At 43.6% G+C, this 18816-nt stretch overlaps 1 protein-coding gene across 3 annotated transcripts in view; it reads right to left on the bottom strand.

Moving 5' to 3' along the window:
• Positions 1–18816, bottom strand: part of KLHL3 (kelch like family member 3) — a 133267-nt gene that overhangs the window by 50255 nt on the left and 64196 nt on the right. For all 3 annotated transcript variants that reach the window (XM_027546427.1, XM_027546428.1, XM_027546429.1), the window contains one exon: positions 17715–17824. In XM_027546427.1, coding sequence (XP_027402228.1) covers positions 17715–17824 — 110 coding nt within the window. The remainder of the gene's footprint in view (positions 1–17714; positions 17825–18816) is intronic.

The following is an 18816-nucleotide window of genomic DNA, read 5'->3' as shown; positions in this document are numbered from 1 at the left end:
CCAACAGTTACCCCAGGGTAGAAATGCAGAGCAATAACTCTGAATCAAATTTTACAAAGACTTTCCAAGAGGACCAGAAGCCTTGGGGGCAATGTCTTCATCACAAAAATCCCTCTCTTCATCTATTTCCCATGTTCGTTTAATGCAGAACAAAAACTATAAAGATGTCCCCCACAAAAGTTGGTAATAATGGTGAATTTGAAACTGAATGACAGAGAATGGCAAAAATTTCTCCTTGGATTGAACCTTTCATTTGAGGAGAGATTTCATTTCTATACAAATCAAAACAGGTCTTGGAACCAAAAAGGGGAATCTATGGTTTGAATGTTCGCCTTACTCAAAGTTAAGTTCAGATTCAAAGCCTGCACCACCATACACACAGACAGGCATAAACGTCAGCATTGGTAACACAGCGGGGAAACCACCACTGTTTATGGAAGCTTAATTAACATGGCTTTTTAAGAGGGGAAGGCAGAATTTGGCAATAGCAATCAAAAATTCAAATGTGCGTATCTTTGACCTAGAAATAGAACTTCCAGAGCTCTAGTCAACAAAAATATTTACACAAGTGGTACAAGAATATGTGTTCCAAGATGTTTGCTGCAGGATTTTTCTAAGAGGATACAGAAACTATCTGAAGTCCACCAGTGGAGAAATTATTAAACTAGTTTTGACACGGGATATTTTCAGCTGTTAAAAACAATAATAACAACAACTAATAATAAGACAAAACGCTTTCTTGTGCCAGAAAGCAAGAAAGTGCTCAAAGATCAAGGGGACACAACAGACAGACCAGAGCGAGCTAGATAGGGCTTTTTCATTGCCAACATTTGGGACAATTCAAACATCTAACAGGATAATGAAGAAATAATTCAGTGCTGACTGGGAAGGGGCCAAAGAAGCTTTTGGTGATAATGGATAGGTTCTATATCTTAATAGAGAGGGAGCTATATAGGCAAGTGCATTTGTCAAAACTAATCAAATCTTACACTTAATATCTATACATCTCACCGTGTGTAAATCATGCTGCTGCTGCTGCTAAGTCGCTTCAGTCGTGTCCGACTCTGTGCGACCCCATAGACGGCAGCCCGCTAGGCTGCCCCGTCCCTGGGATTCTCCAGGCAAGAACACTGGAGTGGGTTGCCATTTCCTTCTCCAATGCATGAAAGTGAAAAGTGAAAGTGAAGTCACTCAGTCGTGTCTGACTCTTCTCGACCCCATGGTCTGCAGCCCACCAGGCTCCTCCGTCCATGGGATTTTTGAGGCAAGAGTACTGGAGTGGGGTGCCATTGCCTTCTCCGGTGTAAATCATACCTCATTTAAAATATATTTAGTTAAAAGAAAAAGATAGCAATGAATCAAAACCCAAAGAATAAAAAGAATCCATACTTTATGAAAATGTTCTGAAATTAGTGTTGAAGGTTGCACAACTCTGTGAATGTACTAAATATTACTGACTTGTATACTTTAAAAGGATGACTCATGATATATGAACTATATCTCAATAAAGCTGTTGTCATTGCTTCTAAAAAAAAAAAAAAAAAGTATGGGAAGGCTGCTCTTCACAGAAAAGTGCCAGCTAACAAGGTAAAAGCACAGAATTAAAAAAACATCACTTTGCAACCACCAGTATAATAACTGATTCAGTCAGTGTCGACCACAGATGCTGAAAACACTGGGTGAAAAACTGTTGGGAACAAGATATTTACAGTTCTCCAAGTGTCATCTGACAGAATACTTATTAATTACATAGGGAGAGTGGGGGAGATTCAGATTGGTTGATCTGACAGATACCACCTTTAACTAGTGGTCAAAGTTAACACCACTAGTAAACAGGCCAAATTTATATTACACTCCTGAATGTGACTTAATGAGAGGGAAACAGCATTCCCTATGCAGTAGTCTTTCTAAAATGTTAAACCTGAACCTTATAGCAAAGAAACAGACAACTCCATGTGTGGGACACTCTTCAACATAAGTGTCCTGGATTCTTCAAAACTGTTAGCATTGGGGACTTCCCTGGCCATCCAGGGGACACAGGTTCAATCCCTCGCATAGGAAGACTTCACATGCTGAGGGGCAACGAAGCCAGTGGTCTGTCGCACAACTACAGAGCCCACGTGCCCAGAGCCTGTGGTCCACAAGAGAAGCCACCACAATGGGCAGCCCAAGAACCACAACCAGAGAGCAGCCCCCACTTGCCACAGCTAGAGAAAGCCCAAGTGCAGCAACAAAGACCTAGCACAGTCAAAGATAAACAAACAAACAAAATGTTAATTGCCGTTTAAAAAAGCTGTTAGCATTATGAAAGACACTAAAAATGGAATGGAAGCAGAAGAACCCCTGGAGAAGGAAATGGCAACTCACTCCAGCATTCTTGCCGGGGAAATCCCATGGACAGAGGAGCCTGACGGACCCCATGCACGCTTAATCTTTTTCTTCAGAGACATAGAACTAAATGCAAAGCATGATCCTTATTTGGTCATGGATTAAAAAGAAACAACCATCAAAGACTTTTTTTGAGACTGTTAGGAAATTTGAATGCTGACTGTATATTAGAAAATATTACTGTGTCAGTGTTACATTTGTTTGGTATGATAATGGTTTTACGGCTCAGAAAGAGAATTTCCTTGTTCTTGGGAAGGGCAAGCTAAAATACTTAAGGGTAAAGTGTCGTGATGTCTACAATTTACTGTCAAAAATAAAAGTTAAATATTCAACAAAATAAAAGATTATAGAGAGAAAGAGAGAAAGCAAATGAAGCACAATGTTAACAAATGGTGAATCTAGGTAAGGAATATATGAATGTTCATTCTTTTCCAACTTTACCATAGGTTTGAAATTTTTCAAAATAAAAAGTGGAAGGCAGAAGAAAAGAATTCCTAAGGGAAAAGGTAAATACTACAGAAAAATTTACAATTTCAAAATTCACAAGTTGAAATGAAAGCTATATCTCCCAGTGTGGGTTAAAAACCTCCAATTTTTCTTATTCTAACTGTGTATTTGTGCGTATTGATATGTTACTAATGCTTTGGCCCTATTTCCTAAACATGTACTTAAGTCAGGCTGAGAATACTCGGATTGGATGAGATATCAGAAAGGAATCCATCAGAAAGAGAAGAGAAGGAAGAGAGGAGAGTGGAATGGAACAGAAGGGAAGGAGCAGTATACATGTGTAGTTTGCTCCCATTTCTATATAAAATAACCTACATGTGTACAAACATAGACACACACGTCATGGAAATCCTCCTTGTCTAGTTCATTTCTAAAAAGTATTAACTCAAGGAGCTATGTGTCTCAACCTTATTGCATTATTTTGTAAATACTTGTGTGTTTCTTCAATTAGCCCTTAAGATTCATGAGAACAGGGATCTTGTCTTACTTGTTGGCACATAATATACATTCAAATGTATTTAAAGAATGAATGGACAAAAGAGTTCAGAATGAGCTTGTAAGCAGGCTGGAGCAGGCAGCAGGATTAGGGAAGCAGAGCCAGGCCCTAGAACCAAAGGATGCCAGAGACGCCTGACTTTGCTGGGTTAGGTGACGGACAGCCACACCTGCTCTGCACCTAGGTTGCTCACACTGCCTTCCTCTTCCCTTTACTGGACTGTGATTCCTGCAGGGTGAGAAGGGTATCAGCTCTATCTCTGCACTTCCTGCCACCAAGCACAGTGCCAGGCCCAGAGCACATGGCTGGATGAGAACGCTTTCCTAAAGAATGAACAACAGGGCCTTGAGTAGGTGGGATTCGCTGGTCACACCCTTCCCTGCCAATCAGCATAGTCTTTGCTATAGAAGCTGCAATGCAGGCTGAGTCTAATGAAGTCGATATTTAACCTTATCTTTATTTTTGGCTTGACTTGTCTAACTGGTTCCGCTCAGTTGCACTGTTTACCTACTCAGCTGTGAAAGCCATAGCACTTGGCAGCAACGGTGACCTTCTCCACAGCTAGAGGAGGTCGCATATTTTTTTCATTTAGATGTCATGCTTGGAAAATAAGCAAATGAACTTCCAACTAGCCTATGGGCCTATGATCGTTCCCAACAGCCCCTGCTGTCAAAAGAGTGGCCAAGGCAAAGGGGCAACAAGTAGAAACAGCAGCAGCTCGTGCCCAGCACCACACTCTCCAGGGATACCATAACCACAGACTCTCCTGACAGCCAGTGAGTATACACTCCAGCCCCGTACTGAGTGACTCACCCAAGTCCAGAGCCAGAAAGCAGCAGAGCTAGGTCCACATACTCCCATCTCTAATGCTCAGACTCTTTCCCGTTATTCTCAGTAGCTACCCAGTTGGCAAACCTCAGCCCACAGGCCACATGCACCTGTTTTTGTAAATAAAATTTTCTTGGAACACAGCCACGCTCACTCATTACAAATCATCTACGGCTGCTTTCACACTTTAATAGCAGAGCTGAATTGAGACGCTGTGGCCCACGAAGCCTAAAATATTTACTCTCTGGCCCTTTAAAGGAAAACTGCATAAACCCTTGGTCTGTTAGATCTAAGCAGCAACCCTGTGGTTTCAATCATGGGACAGGGTAATGTCTACTCAGATGAAAAAAAAATTTTTTTTTTGTGGACCCCATGATGAAATAACCAGTTGCCCCCAAGGCACACTTAGTGTTTCACTTTTAGACAAAGAAAGTGAAAGTCACTCAGTCGTGTCCGACTCTTTGCAACCCCAGGGACTATACGGTCCATGGAACTCTCCAGGCCAGAATACTGGAGTGGGTAGCCTTTCCCTTTTCTAGGGGATCTTCCCTATCCAGGGATCGAACCCAGGTCTCCCGCATTGCAGGCGGATTCTTTACCAGCTGAACCACAAGGGAAGTCCATAGTATCATTTCCTCACTGCTTCATGTTTCAGAACCAATTTTTGAGTGCTACAAGGTTGCTACATGGAAAGGAGATGGAGAAAATCGGATTTTATAGTCCTCAGCTCACACCTCCGATGTAAGCACAAGCCTTGGTCAGAAAACACTAGATGACCCAATCCTTCCACTCTGCCCCCTAAGTTATAGAGGGAGCCAAGACAGACATACCTGCATACTGAGCAAAGAGGGTAGCCCTGGGGCACTCTGCCCCGCTTGATTCATGCTGACGTACAGCAGAGACCAACACAATGTTGTAAAGCAATTATCCTCCAATTAAAAATAAATAAAAGAAAAATAACGTGTTCTGAGAATGAAGAGGGGGACTCAGATTAAAATAGGGCAGGGCAGTGACTTGGCAAGGGGAAAGGTCCAGTTAAGGGTGATTCTCAGCCAAACACGGGATGGGGAAATAAGCTACCTTTGAGAACATCAGGGGAAAACCTAGATTCTTTGGACCTGATTTGCTACTCAAGATTGACAAGGACTAATTTCAGCAATAACAGCAGGCACAGTGCTGAGCATTTTACATGTATGACCTCATTTAGTCCACCCTAGACTCTGTGACGGAGAAGGCAATGGCACCCTACTCCAGTACTCTTGCCTGGAAAATCCCATGGATGGAGGGGCCTGGTAGCCTGCAGTCATGGGGTCGCTAGGAGTCGGACACGACTGAGTGACTTCACTTTCACTTTTCTCTTTCCTGCATTGGAGAAGGAAATGGCAACCCACTCCAGTGTTATTGCCTGGAGAATCCCAGGGACAGGGGAGCCTGGTGGGTTGCCGTCTCTGGGGTCGCACAGAGTTGGACACAACTGAAGCGACTTAGCAGCAGCAGCAGCAGCAGACTCTGCGAAGGAGGTACCACTGCTCACATTTTATAGATGAGAAAACAGCCTCAGAGAGGCTGGCAACCTGTGCAAGACCCTTCTGCCAGGAAGCAGTGGATCTGAGACATGGACTCACCTCTAATGCCAAAAATTCAGGTTTAACATTATCCAATATAGCATCTCAGAGGCACAATGATTTGAAAAACCTGGGCACACTGTTGAGCTGGAAAACTATGTTTCTAAATCCAAAATCCTAACTGCACCCTCCCTGTCATCCTAGAACATCCCCTGGTACATTTTTCTTTCCTAGGGACTGAGCCAATAGCATTTGCCAAATGCACTGCCATGATTTTAAATCAAGAAGACAGCACTTCCAATGTGAAACACACACACACACACACAGAGAATATGATTCAGCCATAAAAAAGAGTGAAATTTGAGACAACATGGATGGATCTAGAGGATATTATGCTTAGTGAAATGTCAGAGAATGACAAATACCATATCATCTCACTTATATATGGAATCTAAAAAACAACAAAACAAATGAACAAACAAGACAAAACGAAAACAGATTCACAGACAGAGAATAAGCAGATGGTTGTCAGACAGAAGGAGGGTGGAAGGATGGGTAAAACAGGTGAAGGGTATTAAGAGGTGCAAACTTCCAGCTATAAAATAAGTCACGGGGATGCAATATACAGCATAAACAATACAGTCAATAATATTGTAATAAGTGTGTGGGGACAGACAGGTACTAGATTTAACATCATCATTTCATAATGTATTTCAGTGTCAAATTGCTATGATGTACACTTAAAACTAACAAAATATTGTATGTTAACTATATTTTAATAAAAACGTTTTAAACTTAAATAAGATTACTTTTTTAAAAAAGACAAGACAGCATATCCAGACACAAGAGTGATCCTGTCACACTTCTGTGCTCTTTCTCAAATCAAAACTTAACAAGAGGTGTGTTAACTATATTCCCATTCTTGGCCACACACAGCATGGGACACAGCTGGGAGCAGTGATGGATTGGAGCTGGTCCCAATTCAGTGTCTAGTGACATTACCTTGGTGGAAATATTTACACCATGGAAATTAGCAAAGGGATCAGCAAACAAATCAAAGCTCTTGGAATTTTTTATTGGAGAGCCAACTGCTAAACATTTACCAGCATATCACTGGTCTGAAGGCTCCCCAGACTCTAGGAAAACCTCATCTAGTTGCCCTCGTCTCTCAGATAATATCATCATCTTAAGGTTTGACACTGAATAAGCTCTTTCTTATAGTTGCTTCATTTCAGACCCACAAGAGTCCTGTGAAACAGCTAGAGACACTCACAAAAAGAGAACTTGAGGTAAGACAGTGAGAAAGTGGTCTACCCAGTCATGATGTCAGGGCAGCAATCACAACTACTGCTTTCAGTCTGCACTTTCACAGCACCCTGTGCTCACGGTCTGTAGCCGCATATTTATTTGCATGTGTGTCTGACAATATCCGGAGAAGGCAATGGCACCCCACTCTAGTACTCTTGCCTGGAAAATCCCATGGACGGAGGAGCCTGGTAGGCTGCAGTCCATGGGGTCGCTAAGAGTCGGACACCATTGAGCGACTTCACTTTCACTTTTCTCTTTCATGCGTTGGAGAAGGAAATGGCAACCCACTCCAGTGTTCTTGCCTGGAGAATCCCAGGGACGGGGGAGCCTGGTGGGCTGCTGTCTATGGGGTCGCACAGAGTTGGACACGACTGAAGTGACTTAGCTTAGCTTAGCTTAGCTTGACAATATCTGTCTCCCTACATGTAATTGTAAGTTCCATGAGGCTAGGAATCTTGTGTTTATCTGTTCATCAATGTCTCTCCTATGGCTAACGTAGTATCTGTCACACAGAAAGCACTCAAGAAGTATTTCTTGAGAGAATGAATAGGTTAATCAAAGCAGGAATGACTAGGCACGTGGTTCTTTCTCTTCCTCCAACAGCACACCGCCAGAAATCTGAATTCATATAAACAAAAACAATGACAAAACTATAACAATAACAGCACCTTGCCTGGAAATTGTCCTTCAGATTTCTACTACTGTCTACAGCCAGCAAAAACACTTCCACTATGATTCACTACACAAAGGATAAGGGAAAGGACTGAAGCACAATGGTTTGACACAAAGGCCTCCAAGCTGACAGACTACTTCAGTTGTACTAATCCTACAAAGGACGGGAACATGACCCAAGGAGGGACAACAACTTCTAGCCAACATGGCATACTGAGCTGACTCAGAAGGAATCTTCCCCTATATAAACACATGAAAAAATGGTAAAAAACCAAAAAATAGATTTGAGCCATACTCAGAAGCAAGAGGTAAATGCTGAGTGCTTTAAATAACAAAGGATTTAAGTCTGGGAGCTGAATGAAAGCTGAGACCAAAATGGCTCACAGGCTTGCAGAATTCCGATATGGGCTTTAATGGTTCAGGACAAGTATCCCATCAGGTTGAATGTGTAGGCCACAGGCTCCTTGAGGACAGTGTAGCCTCAGCTGTAAAACCAGGAATAGATGAACTCCAACCATCTGCTATGGGAAGGTAGAAGGAAGTTCACCATCTCCTATGGCCTGGGGAGTGAAAACTTCATCTTCAAGAAACCAGAACCCAAGGCTCATGTCACATACAGATGCGGGGGTTGAATTAATACTACCCAGGTGGTACAGGGGGTACTCAAGACAAAAATACAAAATCTATTTCCAAACCAGTAAACTTGTTCTAGAAAGGGCACCTTCACAGCCCAGGATAACCCAGATTCCCATGGATATAACATCCTCTGAAGATGGTCTCACCATCAAAAAATACAGATCACTAATAAAATGAAAAGGAAAATCGACAGATGCAATCATCAAAAATTATTTGGGGCAACCAAAGAAAGGTGGCTTCCTTAACGTGTTCCTCAAAATACTAGAAGCCAGAGACATTCTATAGTAAAGAGGTTCTAGGACCCAAAAGAGCCTGGGGAGCACATCATATACAACTACAAATCCCTTTTAGAGATTCATGATCCTCATAATATATAAACGCTCAGACAAGTCCCACAGTTTCTTAACCTGGTTCCTTTGTTTTAGCCACTGTCTCCCAAGTGCATCTCATCTGAACACTTTTTTACCTAAAACTGTCTCATACCATTATGGTTTTATAGCATGCAGTTGGGTAAATACTAAAGAAGAAAGCCCTCACTTCCTAACCTTCTCCACAACTCCTACTCCCCTCCCAGCCTTATCTTCCAGCTCCCCCACCAAAAATCCTTGATTGGCATTACACAAATTATTCTCCCCTCAGTAAGTTATTTCAAACTTCTATGCCTATATTCCTACAGTTCCTTCAACCTGAATGGATTTCCAAAAACCCAACTTTTCATTCTCCAAGTTTTAGTTCAGATATTCCCTTTCCTATAAGGCCTTTCCTACCCCCAAAATCTGCAATAAAATACTCTAGGGTGCTTTCCTTGAACTTAGATTACAGCCAGCTACTTTTCTCAGCCACATTACCAGTCTGTCTGCCCCCCAGATTGTAAGCTCTTTCCCCTTTTTTTGGCCATGCCTCGCAGCTTACAGGAACCCACCAGGGACTGAACCTGGGCCACAGCAGTGAAAGCTCAGAATGCTAACCACGGGCAACCAGGGAACTCCCCCAAAGTTCTTGAATGGTAATAACTAAGGGTCTCCCCATCAGGGTGGAGGTTCCTTAATAAAAAGCAGGGCAGCAGACATAGTCAGCTTCAAATCATAGAACCATCTACTGTAAATAAGCCTCAGTTTCCTCCTCTGCAAAATGGCCTTGTGAGTTGTAAGAATTAGAATGATGTGCAAAACAGTACTCTGGGCAAAAGAAGTCAGGCACAAAAGCATGCAAGATTCCATTTATACCAAGCTTAAAAGCTGATAAAACTGATCTATAAGAAGTCAAATAGTAGTTTGGCTTCTTGAAGTGGAGGTAGCGACTGGAAGGAAGACCTGGAGTTCTGTTTCTTGATCCGGATGCTGGCTTTGTAAAAGTTGAGCCGTGCACTTTTCATTTGCTCATGTCTCTGAGCTTACTGCAACATAAACACCTTTTTTAAAACAGTGTGTGAAATAATCACAGTGAGTAGTTAAGGTGGGTTTTTGGTCGTAGTGTGGTAGAATTCCAGTCACAGGTGCTTAGTGAACTGCGCTCTCAGAGGCGAAAAGTAAAAAAGAGTATCACTGACTCAGGGGTCCAGGCCAGATCATTGTTTGCAGGCTGAGAATTTGGCAGGTCTAATGCTGACCTCAGAGTGTGGTAGGGCTGCCAAGAGCCCAGCCTAAGCACAGGATATACTTGCTTGGTCCCTGGATGGTGCCTTGGCAGCAAGCACTCAAGCTCAGCCTACTGGCCAGGGAGCTCCTGCCTGTACCCCAGACCCATCCCTGGAGAGGCCAGGAATTCAGACAGGAGGGCCCACAACACTAAAGATCCCAGGAGACAAGGTCCAATTCTTTCCAGGAAATACAATATCAGAATTTGGCCCCTGATGATAGTTTTAGGAGATAATAGTACATAAAATGTGATCATGCAGAAAGAAACAAATCTGTACTTCTCTTTCTAACACATACTTGACACTAATCTAATTTTTTGAAGAGATCCAACCAATTTCTTGCTGACCTATACCTGAAATGTGGGTCAGTTCTCTGTTAGTTCTCACTCTGAAAAGCCTCAACAGAGTTTCATAAGGAGTGGAAATCTTGAGAAGTAGAAACATATTTACCAGCAGAAAAAGCAAAGATTCAGAAAAGTCTAGTATCCAGAAATTCAGTGGTCAAACTGCAGTAGAACTTAGTCATATCCCTTCTCCTCACAGTATGTGTGTCCCAGAAGCTTGCTTACCCTGCCCCTGGGTCAACAAGGCTGCATGTGGTGAGAGCTGAACTTTGTGTCTCAAAGGGGATGCAAGAAACAGGCTATCTGCTCACAGGATTAGCTCTAGCCCCTGAGACACCTCCCATAGGAGAGACTCAGGTGACTAGGAGGGGCTTGCTTCTCTGCGTCATTCCTCTGCCTGAGCAAGGATGGGGGCGGGGACGTGATCACAAAGAACTACTGATTCTGTGATCCCTACCACATCCATTTGTCCTCTCTCAAATAACAGGAATTTTAAAACAAAAACTACAAGAAGGAAAAACAGGAGAGAAAATGGCAAAGATCCATGCCCCTGTCTGACCTCTAGTTCCCACATTTGTCCTTATTCTCTGGAAAAATATTAAAATTGTCCCCATAATCTCAGCTGGCTCAGGGCAGAGTCCAACCACAGTCTGCCTTGTCACTTGTTCAGGAAATGTCTGCTGAGCACCTCCTAGCGTCTCCCAGGGCTCTGCGTCAGGACTGTGTGTGACACACGGATGGCTAAGGTACCCTCATAGCCCTCAAGGAGCTTGAGCATAGCAGAAGAGATGAGCCATGGGCAAAAGCAAGTGCTTATGAGGAAAAACAGCATCTGAGTTCTGGGAGAGGCCCAGATGGTGCTGGGGATGATGGACCAAAAGACAGCTACCAGCCTAGCTCCTGCCAGGCACAGGTCATGCCAACCACCCAGACCAACACAGGGCCTGGGAACAGCTTCCCCTTGAGAAAGGCCCCAATCAATGGGTACATGTATCATCTTATTTCATCCCTAGAACAACACCATAAGATAGATACTATACTATCATCCAGAGAAAGCAATGGCACCCCACTCCAGCACTCCTGCCTGGAAAATCCCATGGACAGAGAAGCCTGGTGGGCCGCAGTCCATGGGGTTGCTAAGAGTCGGACACCATTGAGCGACTTCACTTTCACTTTTCACTTTCATGCATTGGAGAAGGAAATGGCAACCCACTCCAGTGTTCTTGCCTGGAGAATCCCAGGGACGGGGGAGCCTGGTGGGCTGCTGTCTATGGGGTCGCGCAGAGTCAGACACAACTGAAGCAACTTAGCAGCAGCAGCAGCAGCATACTATCATCAACCCCCCTTTCACAGATGAGAAAACTGAGATTTAGAAGGGCTCTTCTATTCATTCATTCAACAAACATTTTTTGTATCTACCAAGGACCTGATGGGGAGAAGGCAATGGCACCCCACTCCAGTACTCTTGCCTGGAAAATCCCATGGATGGAGGAGCCTGGTACCTGGTAGGCTGCAGTCCATGGGGTCGCTAAGAGTCAGACACAACTGAGCGACTTCACTTTCACTTTTCACTTTCATGCATTGGAGAAGGAAATGGCAACCCACTCCAGTATTCTTGCTGGGAGAATCCCCATGACAGAGGAGCCGGCAGTTTGTGGGGTTGGAAAGAGTCAGACACGAATGATCTACTAAGCCCACAGCACACAAGGACCTGATGCCACTCTAGCAGTAACCATAGGACAGACAAAATTCCTGATTATTATGGTGTGTGCATTCTGGTAGGAGATAAGTAACTTGTTCAAGGTTGCTCAGCTTGTTAAAGTACTGGAGCCAGGATCGAATTCAGTTATTCTGGCTGCAGAACCTATACTTTCAAACTTCCAGCAAACAAGCTGTCTGGGCCCAGCCACAGACACTGAAAATCATCATTAATAGTAAAATACCACATTTCCTCTATTTCAAGATGCATAGTTGTAAGACACATCTGAAACCTGGCTGCATTTTATAATATATGTTGAAAGAAACTTGCAGGCTGCAAGTAGAGAAGTAAGCCATAATATAACTGATACTGCTGTTCAGGTTTGAATTTTGCTGAATACAGGTTATTTGACTGCCGATGCAACTGAATTTTCTGCAAATGCTAACATTAAATGAAGCTGGATTTTAACTTAACTGACGATCCCTAATACTGCTTTGAATACACTCAAAAAAATTTCGCTATAACACAATATTGCAAGAAAAAGCCATTGTGCGTGCAAGCAATTATGCCTATCACACAATGTGATTAAAAGGAGTAGAAATCACCAAATCTCCTGGAACAGATTACAGAATCTTCAAAGCTTAAAAGGCTGGCATTCAAATGACAAACACCTAATTGTCAAAGCTTCCAGCTATTAAATTTCCAGAAATAAGCAATCAATTAAGGAGGAAAAAACTTATGGGTTTTGCCAAAGAGAAAATATAGGCAAAATCCACTATTAATTAATAAGCCTCAAAATTACATGGCCAACCTTAAACATACCATGAGTAACATATTTTCTGAAAAGCATAACTCTGAAGTTACACATAATTTCTGAGACCCAAAAATGATACACAAAATCAATAATGTGAAAAACACATACACTCCAAACTGATTCTACAGAAAGGGCAACTCATATGTAAGCATATGAATAAATGAAAGCTACTACAGGCAAGTTTTAAGTGTATATATCATTGCCATGTTTCTGTTTCTGAAAAGATGCAGTTAACACCATGGTTTATTTTACCATTCAGTTCAGTTCAGTCGGTCAGTCGTGTCCGACTCTTTGCGACCCCATGAATTGCAGTACACCATGCCTCCCTGTCCATCACCAACTCCTGGACTTCACTCAAACTCACGTCCATCGAGTGGGTGATGCCATCCAGCCATCTCATCCTCTGTCATCCCCTTCTCCTCCTGTCCCCAATCCCTCTCAGCATCAGAGTCTTTTCCAATGAGTCAACTCTTCGCATGAGGTGGCCACAGTATTGGAGTTTCAGCCTTAGCATCAGTCCTTCCAAAGAACACCCAGGAGTGATCTCCTTTAGAATGGACTGGTTGGATCTCCTTGCAGTCCAAGAGACTCTCAAGAGTCTTCTCCAACACCACAGTGCAAAAGCATCAATTCTTCGGCACTCAGCTTTCTTCACAGTCCAACTCTCACATCCATACATGACCACTGGAAAAACCATAGCCTTGACTAGACAGACCTTTGTTGGCAACGTAATGTCTCTGCTTTTGAATATGCTATCTAGGTTGGTCATAACTTTGCTTCCAAGGAGTAAGTGTCTTTTAATTTCATGGCTGCAGTCACCATCTGCAGTGATTTTGGAGCCCCAAAAAATAAAGTCTGACACTGTTTCCACTGTTTCCCCATCTATTTCCCATGAAGTGATGGGACCAGATGCCATGATCTTCGTTTTCTGAATGTTGAGCTTTAAGCCAACTTTTTCACTCTCCTCTTTCACTTTCATCAAGAGGCTTTTTAGTTCCTCTTCACTTCCTGCCATAAGGGTGGTGTCATCTGCATATCTGAGGTTATTGATATTTCTCCCGGCAATCTTGATTCCAGCTTCTGCTTCTTCCAGCCCAGCGTTTCTCATGATGTACTCTGCATATAAGTTAAATAAGCAGGGTGACAATCTACAGCCTGGACGTACTCCCTTTCCTATTTGGAACCAGTCTGTTGTTCCATGTCCAGTTCTAACTGTTGCTTCATGACCTACATATAGGTTTCTCAAGAGGCAGCTCAGGTGGTCTGGTATTCCCATCTCTTTCAGAATTTTCCACAGTTTATTGTGATCCACACAGTCAAAGGCTTTGGCATAGTCAATAAAGCAGAAATAGATGGTTTTCTCGAACTCTCTTGCTTTTTCAATGATCCAGCAGATGTTGGCAATTTGATCTCTGGTTCCTCTGCCTTTTCTAAAGCCAGCTTGAACATCTGGAAGTTCACGGTTCACATACTGCTGAAGCAAGGCTTGGAGAATTTTGAGCATTACTTTACTAGCGTGTGAGATGAGTACAATTGTGCGGTAGTTTGAGCATTCTATGGCATTGCTTTTCTTTGGGATTGGAATGAAAACTGACCTTTTCCAGTCCTGTGGCCACTGCTGAGTTTTCCAAATTTGCTGGCATATTGAGTCAAAATCGATAGCACTGCCATTTATCAATGGTACCTCCAAATAGAGAACTATGATAATTACAGTGATAGCTGCCATTTATTGAGCACCTACCAAAACTGTATTTTCATTTTTTAATCCATTATCTCTAATCCTCAGGACAATTCTATAAGGGAGGCACTCGTAGTATTTCAGTTTTACAGGTAAGTAAATTATGGTTCAGAGAAACTAGTGACTTCTCAAGGTCATACAACCAGTAAGCATCAAGCTGAGTGTGGAACCAGTTCTGCCCATGTCCAAAACCCAAGTAGTTTCCAGGGGACTATAATGCCACCCCCCTACCAACAACCATCTCCACGTCTGTCCTGGCACAACAAGCATAGATAAGCCCTCACTTGAAGAAAATTTACTATGACCTCAGAACAGGATGGACCACCATGAATTTAAGATAGGAGGGTCTCCCTCTCAATTCAACACCCCTAAATTGATTCAAATCCTGCTGCTTATATGTCTGCTTTCATTTTCTCAAGCTACACTTGACATATGCTTGAGCAGGCCCTAAACTGGCCAACAGACCAACATTCATACACCGGTTAATTGGTTCATTCCTTCAAATTGTGCCAAGTTGGTAGCACAGTCCAGAGAAGACAGTACGGAGGCTTGGCAAAAAGTGAGGAAGGCCTCTCCATTTCTGAGGCTGGGGCAGGAAGAAGCCTGCAGAGGTGCTGTTCACATCAGCCAGCAGAAGCACAGATGTCCCTAAACCTAAAGGAGAGTTCAGCTTGTGGCAAGCACCTTCTGAGGATCCCTCTGAAGTCCAGGACTGCCCATAGTTCTAACCAACAACTGCTTTTCTTCTTGATCAAACTTTTGCAGGATGACAGGCAGGGCCTTGTGAATTTCACCGCATTCTCTGGACAGGTACCTTTTAATATCCAACATAAAATCCTCCTCAAGGGCTTTTCTTTGAATACTCCCTCAAGAAAGGGCCTAAAGCTTGAACACTAAGGGTGGACCAGGACAATACAATATTGCAAAGTAAAAAAATAATAATAAAAATTAAAAAAAAAATAAGATAAAATAAAACTAAAAAAAAAAAAAAAAAACCCATTCTGCTAAAAAAAAAAAAAGAAAGAAAGAAAGAAACATTTACTGAGCATCTCTGAGGACTGAGATGAGTAAGCACGGGGTGTGTGTGTGTGTGTGTGTGTGTGTGTGTTCAGTCACTTCAGTAGTGTCTAACTCTTCGTGATGCTATGGACTGTAGCCAACCAGGCTCCTCTGTCCATGGGATTTTCCTGGCAAGAATACTGGGGTGGGTGGTCATTTCCTCCTCCAGGGGATCTTCCAGAACCAGGGATCAGACCCATGTCTCCTGCACTGTAGGCAGATTCTTTACCACTGAGCCACTGAAATCCCAAATAAGGTGTGGTCTGTACCATCTGGGAACTCACAGTGAGTGAAGGAGGTAAGACTGGCTAAGAACTAATTACAGTAAAAAGGAGAACAAGGTAAGTGTTTTCCTGGAACACAGAGGAGAAAATAATTAATTTCGGATGCCCAGTCAACAGTCAATTCAGTTAACATTGACTAGGCACCCACAAGATAACAGGTACTATAATAGGCATTTTACATACCTTACTTCTTTCAATCCCCACAACCACCCTGTGGAACATGCTCTATTACTTCCTACATTTCACAAATGAGGAAAGAGGTGGAGAAGCAAAGTCTCTTGCCCAACATCAAATCACTGATTTGTAAATACAAGAGATAAGATTTGGATTCCAGTGGCCAACACTCAAGTTTGTGTTATTTCCAGTATAGTAGACTATACCTCCTGGAGTAAAGAATTCTTCCTGGTAGAAAAAGAATCTGAACTGTTTGGGAATTCAACTAGATGAAGAGCAAAGTAGAGAATATTCCTAGCATAATGGTTTACCAGGTGGCAGAGTGGTAAAGGATCCACCTGCCAATGTAGAAGAAACACGAGATGCAGGTTCTATAGCTGGGTTGGGAAGATCGCCTGGCAGAGGAAATGGCAACCCACTCCAGTATTCTTGCCTGAAAAACTCCATAGACAGAGGAGCCAGGCGGGCTATAGTCCATGGGGTCGAGAAGAGTGGGCACGACTAAGGGGCAATCCCTGTTGAATGGACAGGGTCAGAGATAAGGAAGGCTGGGAGGCAGGACAGATCAGCAGTCACAGGTCAGCTAAGCAGGGGCAGAAGTCACGCTTCCAGCACAAATGAAGAGGTGTGTGGTCAGTGAGTTAGAGGACTGGGTGTCAGGAGACCTTGGTTCTACTCTTGGCTTGGCTACCGCAAAACTGTGTGATTTCAGCAGTTCCTAACCCCTCTGTGGGGCTCGGTTTCCTCAGTAAAAATTCCAATATCCAACCAGTCCATTCTGAAGGAGATTAGCCCTGGGATTTCTTTGGAAGGAATGATACTAAAGCTGAAACTCCAGTACTTTGGCCACCTCATGCGAAAAGTTGACTCATTGGAAAAGACTCTGATGCTGGGAGGGATTGGGGGCAGGAGGAGAAGGGGACGACAGAGGATGAGATGGATGGATGGCATCACTGACTCGATGGACGTGAGTCTCAGTGAACTCCAGGGGTTGGTGATGGACAGGGAGGCCTGGCGTGCTTCGATTCATGGGGTCGCAAAGAGTCGGACACGACTGAGTGACTGATCTGATCTGATGTGATTGGAATTAGATGTTCCCCAAAGGTTGGCTGGGGCTTAAACACTGGATATTCACAAGAGGCCGTGTGGGACAGTGGTTAAGATCAAGTGACATGCAGACCAACTGAGTGAACAGACAGTTAATGCCTCTGAGTCTGTTTCCTTATCTGTAATGTGAGGACAACAGTGATGCCTGCCTCACAGGGCTGAGGTGAAGGCTGAACGAGCTGAAGAACATCAGACACTTAGCATAGGGCTTGGCAAACTGTAAAGGTTTAAGAAATGGAAGCCATTTTGAAGCCATCATCATCATCACCATTACATCTTCTTTAAAGGGTCCATAAAGCATATATAGTGATCATGGGCCAGAAAGTCTTTTTTAAGGGACAAAAAATATATAAACCTTTTTTTTTTTTTAAGTTGGAAAAGAGATCTCACTGAATCACAAGTCCTTCCCACAACCGCCTCATGAGAGAGGCTTCTGTTTCAAAGAGCGCCATGCCATACCTTCTCTTCTGAAGAAACGGTCAGCTTGTCACTGGATATCAAGCTGCACACCTGGTCCAGACTTAGGCTAAGAAATTCTTCCCCTAGCATCACCTCTGGAAAGTGCTGCTCTGTTCCAAAAAAAAAAAAAAGCATAAGTTCAGAAAACAAAGTTATAACACGCTCCTGCCTATCCAGGAACCAAGGCCATGACAATCTGTGGGATTCAGAGCAGAGTCCTGGGAGCTCTGGGGGAGGCGGGAGGGAGAGAGAAAGGTAGACATCCTGGCTGGAGGGAAACCAGCCTTTTAATTCAGCAGTGAAGGCATCCCCCTGTGTAACCCTCTGTCCTGAACATCATCACAGAGGAAAATTGGTCACTGAGTTGTGAGGTTGTATTTTTTCCATGCTCCATGAGATTAATAATGGTGCTGCAGAGAAACCTCGCAGGGGCCTGCCTATTTAATTGGGCTCATTTCCCCTCAAGGCACAGGCTGGCAGAGCTGCAGACGGTGCCCCCTGCCGCTCAGGCAAACAAAAGTGGGTCAGAACTGCTGCATGGCCAAAGTCTCTGGGGGTTCTGGTAGGAAGTCGGCACTAGAAGCTTGGCAGAAGGCTTCATCCCTTCCTGCCCAAGTCAAGCCTGTTATCTCTGGTTCACAAGAAGGCTCAACTAAGCTTCTGTCTGGGTGTGGCGGCAACACAGCTGCCAAGACCACTGCTGGGAATGGTCCACAGTGGCCAGGCCTTCCAAGGCTGTAATATAGAGAGGAGTTTGGGACAATGAGAATGAGATAAATCTCAAAGCCCCAAGGGCCACATGAGGGAAATGCCAAGGACAATTCTGACCCTGACATTCTCCCAGGCCACCATCCTGCTATTACAGAGGCAGTGAGAGATACCAGGGAAAGAGCAGGCACTTCCGAAAGAAGGAATCTAGATTCAAGTCCCGGCTGTGTCACTTAAGAGCTGTGTCCTGTGGCACCACTATCCTCATGTGTACAATGGAGATAAAAACCATGTCTCCCTCCCTCCCATGCTCTGATGAGAAAGGAATTGAGAACATGCTTTGCAAGCTGCTTCAAGGTGAACCAGCCCAAGGGCTGACAGCTCCGGGTGCAAG

This window comes from Bos indicus x Bos taurus, chromosome 7, assembly GCF_003369695.1.
Source record: "Bos indicus x Bos taurus breed Angus x Brahman F1 hybrid chromosome 7, Bos_hybrid_MaternalHap_v2.0, whole genome shotgun sequence".
Classification (NCBI taxonomy): Eukaryota; Metazoa; Chordata; class Mammalia; order Artiodactyla; family Bovidae; genus Bos; species Bos indicus x Bos taurus.
This window is presented reverse-complemented; position numbering and strand designations above follow the sequence as displayed.